The sequence below is a fragment of the Galendromus occidentalis genome, unplaced genomic scaffold, assembly GCF_000255335.2.
Source record: "Galendromus occidentalis unplaced genomic scaffold, Mocc_1.1 scf7180000077438, whole genome shotgun sequence".
Classification (NCBI taxonomy): Eukaryota; Metazoa; Arthropoda; class Arachnida; order Mesostigmata; family Phytoseiidae; genus Galendromus; species Galendromus occidentalis.
In genome coordinates, this window is record NW_003805426.1 from 832,563 (window position 1) to 846,240 (window position 13,678).

Here is a 13,678-nt window from a genome sequence, read left to right on the forward strand (position 1 = left end):
CTGGAAACAAACTCTGCTTCGACGACGGCCTCTTGACGGCTCTGGTTTCAACCTTCGGCACACTTCTCTCACGATCCTCGTTCAGTCCATGTCGTTTTTTTGCAGTCGATAGCACCCTTGTGTCTTGTCTCGATCCTTTATGGGATCGCTGTCTCGCATAAAGGCAAACTGCGAATGGGCGAGGCTTCTCGATCGTCCCTTCGACCCTCTTGAGCTCCACCACGAGAAAAACACCGAAATCGTCATGCGAAGACTCCGGAACCGACAGTCGTGCGAAACCTCGCTCCTCATTCCGCTCGCCCTTGAGACGCGGGGCTCCACGAAGGCGCTATCGAGTCTCAATCACATGCTGACCTCAGATCCGATCGAAGACTCCGTCCTTGGGCGAAGACTCGGAATTCCAGACATCGAAGTCTACTACATCCAAAAAGCTGCGCACGTTTCTCGGAGAGAAAATTCCGGTCGGAACGCCCCGCTTTTTTCCTCGGCCCGTTTCGGTTAAAGCAGAACTTGACGCTGAAGCGACCCTCCAGTTCATCGGCCCTACGTGTGGCCGAGAAAGTGGCTCACGTTTATAGTGATCTTCATCATCTATTTTTCGGTCGTCTTTGACTTCGTGCTCTTCGTTGTCGTTTGCGTCGGCCGCGCTTTCTGGTCAACTATGTCCGAGTAAACGACAGACGGCGTCGACTTTCACCAAAACTCACATTTCAGGCATTTGATCGAGGCGCTTGTTCTGTTTTACGATGTCCGTCGAGTTCTTTGGGGGTCTCGTCGCTGATCACGTGTCTGATGTTGCCGCCGCAGTCACAAAAAAATTCTGCCTCTTCAAGGCGATTTCCACTCATTCGATCTTTGGCGTCTGTCAGACCTTCACCTAGGCCATTTTTACTTTTCCATGCCCCGGGCTCGATCTACTGTTGATGCTCCTTGATTTCTCATTTCGGGAATAAAGACCCTTATCCGATAAACTAGTGTAGAGAATAATACATTCGAGAAAGACAAGGTCACAGTCCGATCTTTCACCGGGTACTCTCTATTGAAGCGGTGTTCAAACTTTCGGGTCAGCGTGGGTTTCTGCGAGTGACTGAAGCTTCTCCCCTGGAACTCATTGCTGGTGGTGCTCCTTGAAATCTTATATATTTTCATTCTCGAAATCGTCTCCTGATCGTCACGTCATACTATCGGGGATGCTGAATGCTGCCGCTCTATCACTATGTGTCGGAATGTCGTGGCACATCGCCGGTCGATCCCGACGTGTTCATGTTTCGCGAACATTCAAGCGGACATCATTCAAGACATCAGTACACGGCCAGCAATTCCCGATCTCGCGATTCCGTCTTTACAATGCCTCCGAACGACGCGTGAAGGGTGGAGAGCAGGGCTCGATGGTCCTTACGTTGATGGAGACGATCCACCGAATTTGACCGTCGAGGTGGACTCTTTGGCGAACACATTCCATTTCGCAGTCTCTTTTGAAGAAGCCCAGAACGACTGAGCTCAGTAATAGTGCGCGTCGTGTCGTGCTCCGGAGCGCACTTCGCGCTCTGCACTAGCAAGAGCAAGATTCCTCACAATCTTCCCGCTTGCCGTCGCCAGAGTATTTCCGTTTGGGGACATCATAGTGGGCCACCGTGCTCAGCACCGCGAACTTCATTCTCTGGTGTCCAACGCGTGGAAATGGGCTGTTCAATCACCGGAGTCGGAATGGCTCGCTGCGAAATGCGGTCGATCTCGATGATGCCCTACGAAAGTTAGGCGATGTTATCAATGAGATTTCACGGATGCTTCGTGAAGGCGTAGGTCTCTATGATCGACAGCAGCTGGTGTCGAGCAAGCGAACGGTCCTCCAGATTTGGACGGGGATCAGCGAGGCCAATAGACAGGCCGTGTCAAAACCACACGATATTCAAGGATGACGCTGAATGGGACATATCCGTGGAATAAACATCCTCAACGCCAAGAGTATCGTGTCTTCTTCGGGAATTGGCTGCTTTGAATCGTGTTCATCAGATAGAGAGGCTCGCATACTTTATGCGCGTCCTCATCGCTCTACCTCCGTGCCTCCACTGATCGGCTCTTCTGGGTGCTCGAAGCAGCTACGCGGAGTTTCACATTTTCCTGAGATCCCTCCATTGGATTTTACGGCGCGATGGCTAAGCGTTCGGCGGGCTCGTATTCCAACGGTCGCCGCAGCGCTGGACCCTTCTGTGAAACCGTTGCCCCATGCTCCCAAACAGTCTCCATTGTTTAGCTCACCCAGTGAAATGTCACCGTTGTGAAATTTTCGTGGGTGGACCCATCGAGCCGAGCGTCTGGGAAAGAAGCCTCCACTGCTCAGCCGCACTGCTGACGCTGCTTTCTATTGAACTCAGTTATTGTCAGGACAGATTTGCTAGGCAGCGTCTAATGAGCAAGCACGGGACGGACATAGCGGCTCGGCGTCGGACCCAACGGCTCCGTATAAGCGTACACCTTTCACTCTGGTTCCGTCGAATGAATGGAAAACAGTTCCAGCGCGAGCTGAGCATTGCTCTGCGGTTCTCCGAGCCGAGTCGACAAGCTCCGAATGCCATGGATGACGGAATCGCCATCGCCGAGATGATAATAATCATCACCTTCACCATCATCTGACCAGAAGAAATTCGTGGTGTATAGTTGCTGCTTCTGCTGCCGACTTCGGTAGAATTGGTTCAACATTTCTGGATCATTCGAAATCATTTATGGGGAATGGCTGACATCAGTGATGAATGAGAAGTCCATTTGCGGTTCGGCACGAAAAAATCATGAGGATAAAGAAACAGAAATACGTGTTTCCGGAAGCAATAAGCCCCGACAATGCCACGGAATTATAACAGCAATATCGGCCGCGGGATAACGGAGATTCATTTTTCTCCGGCGCCTTGGTCCTTGGGGGGTTCCCGAGCTACCTGTATTCGTGTCTTTGTGGACCGGGACCGCAACCCGAGCTGACTCGGACGTAATTCGCGATGAGCCTCGGAAGACTTTCAGAGTGTCTTGGTAGATCGACACGACGATCGAGCTCAGGGATTGCGCGCCGACCGGAACAGAAGACTTTGGATGTCATCTTCGAAAGAATGCCAAATGTTTCTGTGCATTTGTCCAATCGTGAGCTTGTTCTTTGACAACGGCACATCTTGCTGTGATGGTCAAGGAGCTGATGCGAAAGACACAGAGTGACGGTCGAGCGGCCCCTAGCTGACTGAGAAAGCAAACGCAGCACAAAACGGCCGACCAGCTCGCTGACTGCAATCGACTACGAAGGTGATCTGGTATCATCCCCATTGTGGCTGATGATGATGTTGTTGTTGTTAGGGACAAGGTCACCTGGCAGTCGCGGTGTAGGAGGATGTTTAGATTTTTTCCCCCAGCGAGCCCGGCAACCACGTTGAGCATCCATTTCGAGAGCTTCTGCGAGCGGGCGAGCGACCTGGCATCTTAGATTCCGATGCCCAATGCGCTACCCGACACCTCCCCGGATCCAGTCGAATGCGGAGAGGCGATCGAACGAATAGATCAGAAAATGAGAATAACGGTTTCAGAAGATCGCTACTCGTCGCAGCACGCGAGGCGCTCGTCAAGGTCGCTGTAACGTTATTGTCTTTCGCGTAACGGCAACGCTTGTGTCGATTATTTTTTCACCCTGCCGCGCCGATACAGAAGACCTGATGACATCGTTGGCAGCGGGACAACTTAAAAGACAAACTCAGTCGCTTTATAGAAATTTCAAATGCTCGAGACCTCCCGGAATTTCCCATTCTTCCACATGCCTTCAGTGTGTCGCAAGAATAGGAGCTCGTCTTGCGCATTGTGGCTAGTCTCTGGACAAGCGCATCTCGGAGCAAGCAGATGAGTCGATTTGGATTAATGAAAACATCTTTCCTACGAGAGACCTTGACTGACATCAGGTCTTCTGCCGACCGACCTTGGACGCTGATTGTGCGGTGTTATCGACCGCATTCCGCTCCGACTGTTTAGTTTTCTCCGGTTACCGTTGTATTTGAACGTTAAACTGCCGCTGGGAACTCTCTGTGTTCGAACATTTATTATTCATTACGAGTCTTGAGCGACTTCCTTATAGTTTAGCTCCGTGACCTGTGTACGCGCTCGCGGGCTTGGAACCTTCGCCGGCCTTCGAGCACTCATTTTTATTTCAATCCATCAGCTGGATCTTGTGGCTCGCAGGATTCCCTTGAGATTCGCTGCACGAGAATGCGAAATGCGATCATCGGGGAAATACGTGGAAAACCAGTCACTGAACTCCCGCTCAAGCATTTTTCTTCATTTTCAGGTCCCAACGCCCCGTCATAAACTAGTCAGCATGGGGAGAAGACAGCGGACCCCGTTCGTAGCCGTTTCGATATGCTGGCTCATCGTCCTGAGCTTGACGAAGAGCGCCGCTTGGGCTGCACGTAAGTTTCAGAAAGTCCGTCACGTCCAAATCCACTGACGTAACAAGAACAGAGTCGGAGAAATGGACTTTGGCCAACGTTGTTGCGGTTGTCTGATCGGGCGCCGTGTTTGTGCGAGTCATCGAAAGCCGTGCACAAAGAAAGGACTCGAAACTCGGACAGAGCCGTTTGTTCCGAACGTCTGCATAACTTGGCTCTCGTACAAGAATCCAGTCGAGTCCAGACCGTTCTGTCAATAAAGGGCTCGGAAAAGCTTCCCCTGCTTTGGAAAATGGGAGGCATGCCACGCTGGCAGGGTTTCCATCGCTGCAACTTTTTCCATATTCGACGTCTTCCCTCCGAGTTCCCAGATGCACCATCTACCCGCTTCTTCCTCGGTGTTTCCGCTTGGAAGTCTTCCTCGTATAGCCGTCGGTGTGGACGCGAGTTTTTCTCGGCGGCTCCGCTTCGTTTATGTACAAATTGTGGAACTTCTACGAACGATTTTTACATTCATTCGCGTTTCATTCGAGTTTCGTTTGGGTTTCATTTGGGTTTTATTCGAAAGGCCAGCCAGCCGGCAAGCGGTACCTGCGCGCTGTCGACTACCCGATCTTCAGAAAAGAACGAAAGAAGCTGTTGATAATCGTCCTTGCTCTTACAAAAACAGCGTTCGATTCTGCTGCGGTACAAAAGACTGACCACGCGGGTTTTCCTTCGATTCCACTTCGACTCACGCAGTTTTTGGATGGTTTGCTTCCGGGACGTTTCTTATTCTTCTCCGAAGATCAAATTAGCGTCAGGTCGTTCTTGACATCAATTGAAAACTTCCGAACCTAGAAGGGGTGGGGGAGGGGGGGGCTGCTCGACGAAGTTTAGTTGTTGGTCGAGCCAAGCTGATTCTTAATCGGATCCAAAGATACCTCAGGCGACGAGGCTCGCCGAGTGGCGATCCAAGCGGCGTGGATTATTATCACTCGGACGGAAGCGAATGGTGAAGTCAAGATATCGAATGATTTCCGTATACTGAAGGAAAATAATCGGTTCCCTTTGACTTTCCAGTTTGCGACATAGAAGACAATGAGAAAGTCGTCATCATGGACATCCTGGAGAGCATTGGGCAGCGTGAGTATTCATGGGTGCTGCGGTGTACTCCATCAGGGGGGGGGGTTTGTATTCGGAATCTTTCTCGTGAGAAAGTCGAAGGGTACCCTTTATTTGCTTTTCACCCAACACAATTCGAACAGAATTCGATCAGCGAACGACGCCAACGTATCTCCCGATCGAGGGGAAGGCCGACGAGATAGAGCTGAGCATCAGCTCGTCTTCAAAAGATGTTTTCGCCATACTAGGAAAGCAACTCGTTCTGCAAAAGCCACTCGACAGAGATGTGAGTACTTCAACTCATCATTCTCCGGGATCCGGGAATCCTTCGCCGAAAGAACTCGCAGTTTTTCCTTGACCCGATCTCTCGGAACCGAATATCTTTTTCGGAGAATGAAAATTATCATCCGTTCTAGGCTGAAGATTTAGCGTCGGTTCGGGTTCAGATCCGCTGCGAAGCAAAGGATCAGTCGCGGAAGAAGGTTGTTCAGGTCCTGGTCCGAGTGAATGACGTGAACGACAACGCTCCGCAATTCACTTCGGAGAACTACACGACGTCGATATCCGAAGAAGCGCCAGTGGGCACGATGGTTTTCGCCAACTTCACCGCGACAGACTCGGACTCTGGAGTCAACGGTCTCGTGGAGTACTTCATTGAAGAAACTGGAAACGCCGACGATGCCGCTTCGTACTTCAGCATCGATTCCCCGCATCAGGGCATTGTCACAATCAAGAAACCCCTGGATTACGAGCAGAGCAAGGTGAGTGATGATCTTCCTCTCCATCAGTTATACAACAAAGCTTTGGATGATGGTCGGTGATCCTCTTCTTAAAATGATAGGCCGTCAATGAAACGATAAATTCGAGCCTCACGATCGCACCAATCCTTTCCAGGCGTACCTGTTGCGAGTCATCGCTGCGGACAGAGCCATGAAGCCGTCGGATCGCTTGACCTCTACCACCACCCTGACAATCAACGTGGAAGATGCGGATGATCTGCCTCCGATGTTCTTCTACAAGGGCTGTGGACCGGTATGCGACGCTGTCCAGTATCGGAGTGAAGTCGCCAGCGGGGCCGTTGAGGGAGTTCTTCCCATTCGGCCTGACACCATCTATGCTCGTGATCAGGATTCCATGGATCATCCCATACAATATTCATTCGTCGATGGAAGTCCTTCGGACTTCCGCAGTATCTTCGCCATAAACAACGTCACGGGAGAAGTCAGTCAAATCGCCCCGGCTTCGAGAGCCGTCACAACCCACTATAGCATCACGGTTAAAGCTGAGGAACAATCTGAATACCGTCGCTTCGCCTTGGCTTCGCTCACCATCGAGGTTCTCGTTGCCGATCTCCATCCTCCGGTCCTTTCGGCGAATTTCTTCGAAGGCTACGTCGATGAGAACTCGCCGATCGGGAGTCGAGTCATGTCCGCCCCGAGGGGAGGAGATCCGATAATGTTCCAAGTGACAGACGAGGATTATGTGAGTCCGGAAGTGTTCTGAACTCTGGAGCCTTGAAGAGATTTTCTGAAAGATTCAGATTTGGTGCTCATTCTTATTTTTCCTCTCTTCTCTTCCAGTCGGAGAAGGAGCAATACTACTCCTTCGCGGTCTCTACGACTGTTTTCAAAGTAGATATAGAAGGATTCCTAGTCGTCGGCGAGCCACAGCTCGATCGTGACTCCCCGAATCCCAACGTTTACGAGTTCGAGGTGAGAAACGCGAAATTCTCGCGGATTATCTGGGAGATCGTTTCTCTCTCCTCTAAATAATGGACTTGAACTCGAGTGAGTGTCAGTTTCACGTGAGGATCTTCTGCTTCTCTATCCAGGTGCAAGCCAAGGAAGTCGGTACGCCCGAAGGAAGAGGTCTGTCCCGTCCGATCCAATTGCGTGTCCATCTCAACGATATCAACGACAATTCTCCTGTTTTGCCTCTGATCAACCCCGTGACGCTGGAGAGTGGGGATGGCGTTCGGACCGTCACGAAAGTGGAGGCTGCAGATAACGACGAGGGAGAGAACGCGAAACTCACCTACAGCATCTACCACATCAGTAATAATGGCGCGGCGAGGTTCACGATCGATCCGGAAACGGGAGATCTCAAAGTGCGAACTCCGGTCGACGCCGGAGAACAGTTCTCGATCACAGTGCAAGCCACCGATGCTGGTGGTCTCTATTCCCAGGGAATCATCGAGGTCATGGTGATCCCCGGACCAAATCTCGGGGGCCCCATCTTCTTGCAAGAGGAGTACCGGGCGAGCGTGAGCATCTTTGATTTTTTTTCCGCAAACATTAGAGCGAACCACATCGAGATCGATGCAATTCCTATTCGGTTCGAATTCTGTCAAGCTCGAGGTTCTGAGTGAGACGCGATCTCCGCAGGTGGCCGAGGGTTCTCCCGTCGGAGTACCGGTAACGACGGTGAAAGCCAACGATCCTGAACGAGGCGTTGTTTACTATTCAATCGTCGACGGAAACACCAACGAAGCTTTCTCGATCGATCAAGAAACCGGAACTGTTTTCGTTATCGGACGCTTGGACAGAGAAGCTAAAGAAACGTACAACCTGACGCTGAAAGCCGCCGACAGCGGCGAGCTGGTAATTTTTTTCTCGTTCCCAAAGTATTGTCAGTCAGGTCTGCAGAAATGAACCAGATCGGAGCCTTGACAGGGTTTTAGCAGTCAGGCCTAAAGTGAGTCTTTTCCAGTACAACCTCGTGCCACTTATCGTAACCGTAACGGACATTAACGACGAAACTCCCGTATTCACCGAAAATCGCTACGTCTTTGAAGTCGCCGAAGGTCTGGCGAATACGTTTGTCGGACAAGTGAAAGCTTCTGACAGGTGGGGATCATTATTTAGATTCGGATGAATTCCAACGAAACGGAATGATCCCATGAAGAATGAGAAATTATCATTGCGTCATAACTCTGGCTTTTCTTCAAGGGATTTGGGCGGGAATGCAGAGATTACCTACTCGATTGAAGACCCCGCATCCACCTTCGCGATCAACGGAGCCAACGGTTCAATATACACCAGAAGGTGCGTGTTCTCGGGAGCCTTCCCTCCAACGAGCTCGGATTGATCGGGAAGGAGCGATTAATAGTTTCCGCATTATTCTCCTTCTTCGGATTCTATGATCGTTGTGGTCCTGGCTATAGTGGATGCGTCGGTTCTGAACCTTTATTTCCTCTTTTCATGAGCAGAGCTCTCGACTTTGAGTCGGAGAAGGAGTTCGTCGTGATCGTGACAGCGACTGACCACGGAGAAAACGCTCTCAGTGCGAAAGTTGAAGTCAACATTCGAGTTTTGGACGAGCAGGACGAAGTTCCGATATTCGAGCAGTCCCACTACGACGTCAAAGTCAATGAGAACCAGCCCGACACCTTCCTGATCCAGGTACAACAACTTTGTCCAGCACGATCGGACTTTCCTCAGTGGTATCACAACTTTTCAGAACTACAGAATAAGACCTTTCGTTCTGGATTTTACACTTGTGAATCGTTATAGGTGAAAGCGACCGATCCCGATACGGTGGATAAGATCACATACGTGATAAAGGAGGGAGACAGGCGACTATTCTACATCGATCCGACGTCAGGCGCCATATCGACAGTGAAAGGACTGGACTTCGAATTGTCACAGACGCATACGATCGTGGTCGGCACCCAGGAAAACTCGAACGAGAACGATCCGCAGGCGACCACGAAAGTCAAAGTGTCCGTCGGCGACGTAAACGACAACGCGCCAAAGTTCGTGACTCTACCGCTGCCGACAAGATTGCAAGATTCCGCTCCTGTGGGAACCGTCGTCGCGACCATGGTCGCTAAGGACGAGGACGGAACGGTGCCACTCAACTCCATCAAGTACGTGATGCATCAATCAAATAAGCCAACCAATCCAAATTTAGAGCCTGTCCAATGGAGCTGGCTTCCGAGAATGCTGACGGGTCCCTAAAACTGATTTCCACTCCGAACAGGTACGAATTGGTCGGCCAAGGCAAAGTGAAAAACTTCTTCAGCATCGATACCAACACCGGCATGGTCACGGTCAAGGACGATCTCAAGAAAGATCCCACATCCGAGTACACGATCGAAGTCCGAGCTTTCGATCAGGGAGAGCCGTCGCTCAGCACGACACTCTCCTTCATCGTATACGTAGAGCATCTAGCGATGGTTCACCCCGATTCGGGCATTGGGTTCGTAGACGGCCACTTCGAAGTTTCGATCGACGAGAACGCTGTCGAAGACACCCTCGTCAAAGCGCTCCCGGTTGTCAACCGACCTGTGCGGGCTCAAGTCGACTGTCACATCAATAGCGGCAACGACAGAGGGCATTTCTACGCTAAAATGAACCCTCAGGGCGATTGCGAAGTTCGAATCAGTCAACAGACTCGTTTGGACTTCGAGAATCTCCAACAGTATGTTCTGTCGGTGCGGTTGGCTGCGAGTGCCGGTGTGTTCAGCGCTTCTCGGCTGACGGCTCAGCTGACGGTGAATCTCCGCGACGTCAACGACAATCGACCCAACTTCATCATTTCCCCAATGGTGGCCGATCCCACCGGGAACAGCTATTTGGGAGCGCTCGACATCGACAGCGCAGTAGGAACAGAAGTCATCACGGTCACCGCCGAAGACATGGACTCCGAAGGAAACGGTCGAGTCAGTTATGAGATTGTTCCCGAAACGAACAAAGGAGAGTTCTTCAAAATCGACTCGAACACCGGTGCTATTTCATCGGCTCGAGCTTTCGATATCCGTCAGAATCATACGATGCCGATCAAGCTCAAGATCGTCGCTAGAGACAATCCTGTCGACCCAGGAGCAACGCTCAGCCAACGTGTCAACGTCTATGTGAGTTTCCGAGACCCTCGATCGTCCGTAGAGAGAAATCTGAGAAACCTCGAATCCTGATCTTGGAGAAATCATATCTCCAAATCCTCCTGAGGAACCATATTTGCATTCTTTTACAAAATCTCATTGACGGATTCAATTATTCTGCAAAATCGCATTGACGAATTCCATCCTTTTGCAAAATCGCATTCACGGATTCCATTCTCTTCCATCTTAAGGTAAACCTCCTGTCCCGAGACAATCAGCTGTGTCTCGTCATGCCCGACATGTCGCAGGAAAAGGTGCGGAAGATCAAGGATAGGCTTGCGGCGATCATCAAGAAACAGTCGCACATGCTCGTCGGAGTTCATCGCATCGGTCCGATGGAATTCGTCCGGAACAACTCGGTGCAGAACGACGGCAGTGGAACCGACATGTGGTTCCATCTGATCGACCCGCAGACCCTGAAAGCGATCAGCATCAAAGACCGTCGGATTCGGTCCCTGGTCGCCAAGGGTGATCTCCAGGCCACCGCGATGTGGGGACAGTTTTATCACGACGCCGGGATCAACGTGAAGGCCGTTCGTCAGCAGATCGTTCTCACGCCAGCAACCACAACCGAAACACCGGAGATCATCGAGTTCCGAGGAGCTAAACGCAGCATGATCTTCTTGAGGGAGATGTCCGATCTGGGAACGGTTTTGATAGGCATCGGCATCTTGATTTTCTTCTTTGGCATCTTCGGGATCGTCTACCATTGCTGTGCTTGGAAGAAGTGAGTCTCGTTCCCTTCTAGCTCCATTGATCCATTATCATGATTTTTGTTCGCTCGGCGCAGAAATCCTAATTTGTCCCGGTTGCTACCGCCTCGGCTGATGGAGCTTCTCGTCGTTGCAGGTTCTTGAAACAGCAGGAACTCGCGGCTCAGGCAGCGTCGATTCCCCCGAAGCCGAAACTGTTCCCTCCTCCCATCCCCCAAACGCCCAGATATGAACCCGTGTACGCGGAATCTTCCATGAAGGAATACGAGACCCAAGTTCTGCAGATGAGCGTGAACATCGACGATGTCGAGGGCACCGTGAGGGGCTTCCCTTTCACGAACCCAAACGAGGTGGCCTACATGTCATGCAGTCAACTCGATCTGAGCCCTTGCACAGCTCAGAGTAAAGCTTCCACTCAGCGGCTGTCGAGCGAGGAGGGCAGTCCACAAGTAGTCACGAAGAATCCGCTGTACGAGGCTATGTAAGTGATCAAGCATGAACCCTCCAATCGATAATTAGAGCCTCATCGCCCTTGGTGCTCCCCCTCGCACGATCGCAGAGAGGACAGTGTCAGCAGTGCCATTGAGTTGACGTCGATATTCTTGCAGCTCAGACGACGATTTCGATGACTCGAGGTCGAAACGGAGGATGCTCAACAAATAGAGTATTCGAAATTAGCGAGTGATATAGCGAATGGGGTGGGAGATTCCACGGGAACTCGGAGCGCCCCGAATAAGTCGAGCTAGAAAGCTCGTCGACAGTAGGAAAAAGCCATTTGACAGTGTACATATTATGAACAAGGAGAGACAGTCAAACGAACCGATGAGGATCGACGCGGAATCCTCGGGAAGCGAATCTCCGTCAGCGACGTCACAACAGTCAAAACAAAGCAGATGCTCTATTTATTCCAACTTTCGAATACAGTGAACGCTGACTTACGAACAATTCCGCGCTGTAGCACGGAATCCCTCGGAGCGGAACGACGAGGAAACTTGAGTGCAATGGAGGTGTTCGCCTCCGTCTACTGTATATAGAGATGCCATAGGAACTTGAGCCAGATTACGCTAATAGATGATGCGGATGTTGTGTGAATACTCGAATAAAGAATCGATTAACAATTTCTTTTGCAAAGAATTTCCTCATGTCCGACAATGAATCGTAATGAGACGATGAGACAGTACTTTTGAATAGTCCTCCAGGTGACACACGGGACGGAAAAGGCGAAGCCCTTTCTGAGTTTACGAAATCTGAAGCCGGAATGCAAGCGATTTCTCGAAAAGACGCATTGTATTCTGAGGCTCATAGTAAGCTCGTGGACGAGGAAGGTTTCACAGCGGTTCTGGATCCGCGGTTCTAGATCCGCGAGATTCGCGCATAATTCTCGCGGTTATCAGCAATCCTTGCTCCTTATCGTCAAAAATTTCTACATGATTGGCGGGCCTCGCATGAAAACTCCGCTTCTCGCAGTTCCGGAAGCGCGAAACAGACTACTCTCAATTGCTTCTCTCGGTCTCGGAATCGTATGAGTATATGTTATTTACAAGCAAGCGGCTTCTCTGAAGAGGATCGCTCGATGCGGCATAGGTCAGGCGTCGCCTGACTATGAGTTATGGGACACCATGAAAATATCGCGGGGTCCTGGAAACGGTCTCGAGCACACCTACTGACGGATGAAGATTCTCCTTCGTGACCAGCTCTCCCAGAGCCGCCGGCATTCCATAATATTCACGTGCAGTGAGGTGGCCTCACCCGTCGGTCATCACTCGCGGCGAGCTTCGCTCCGGCGGAACGATTGGAGTTTCAGCTTTTTCGGGGTTCGGAAATCCCTATGGATACACGAGGGTGGATCACGATGATCTGGCTAGGCGTCGAGAGCGGACCGAAATATGTGGTTTATTGTATGACAAATGCACCTATGCACGTCGCTTAAGGCGTGAATATCGATGGGAAGATTCTCGTCGGGAGAACCTGACAGCGCTGACGGGGGAGCATGCGACTGGATGCCTTGAGCGGAGACCTGAAAACGATAATCCTGCTCAAGGTCAGGTAAAGTTGAGGGACGAGAAAATACACGAGACCGACGGAGCACCTGCTTTTTCCAAGTGCACTTAAAGCGCAATCAGCCGGAATGACCTCGAGACAATGCACACCGCAAACGTCCGCAGCAAATTCTCCACATCTGCATATGAGGGTATCCCGTCAGCGAGGCCGCCCCTCAAGTCCTCCACGCTGATCACTTACTCGTCCACCTACCCGATAGGGACGCGAAGGCGCCCGAGGCAAATAATTGATGATGATGACTTGATCACTCTCCTTGGCAAACTTCCATGGCGCTGTCTCCACCATCAAGTCTGGCACGAGTTCTCGGTGATCCACATAGGTCAGAGCTGGCATCGCTGAAGTTCGTCCCCGACTCATTATCTTCGCACTTGAGTTTCTGTTTACGGATTTGAGCACGAGTCCAGAAGTCGAACGCATTCTGCTCGATGGATGCCAGGAAGGCCTTCCCTCCAACGTCTAGCATGCTTCTCATTGCACAGTTTTCTTCGGTGAGACCGTAGACTCTT

The 13,678-nt window shown here is 51.1% G+C and overlaps 1 protein-coding gene across 1 annotated transcript; it reads left to right on the forward strand.

The window, feature by feature from the left end:
- Positions 1 to 1,680: 1,680 nt before the first annotated feature.
- On the forward strand, positions 1,681 to 11,927 carry Cad99C (cadherin 99C). The gene is made up of 17 exons (XM_029111397.1): positions 1,681 to 1,753; positions 2,308 to 2,343; positions 5,475 to 5,537; positions 5,660 to 5,802; positions 5,933 to 6,277; positions 6,411 to 6,998; positions 7,097 to 7,228; positions 7,348 to 7,779; positions 7,901 to 8,116; positions 8,226 to 8,362; positions 8,465 to 8,560; positions 8,725 to 8,917; positions 9,029 to 9,384; positions 9,498 to 10,371; positions 10,590 to 11,125; positions 11,248 to 11,592; positions 11,720 to 11,927. Exons 1-17 carry the CDS (start codon positions 1,681 to 1,683, stop codon positions 11,772 to 11,774), a joined length of 4,620 nt encoding a protein of 1,539 aa, XP_028967230.1. The 3' UTR covers positions 11,775 to 11,927.
- The last annotated feature ends 1,751 nt before the right edge of the window (positions 11,928 to 13,678 follow it).

What these genes read in the sequence shown, in the direction of transcription:
- Cad99C (XM_029111397.1), top strand. Translation starts at nt 1,681, where the DNA reads ATGGGCTGTTCAATCACCGGAGTCGGAATGGCTCGCTGCGAAATGCGG. An exon ending in CTCGATGATGCCCTACGAAA is followed by an intron (nt 1,754 to 2,307) that starts GTTAGGCGATGT and finishes GGACCCATCGAG; the next exon opens with CCGAGCGTCTGGGAAAGAAG. An exon ending in CATTGCTGTGCTTGGAAGAA is followed by an intron (nt 11,126 to 11,247) that starts GTGAGTCTCGTT and finishes TCGTCGTTGCAG; the next exon opens with GTTCTTGAAACAGCAGGAAC.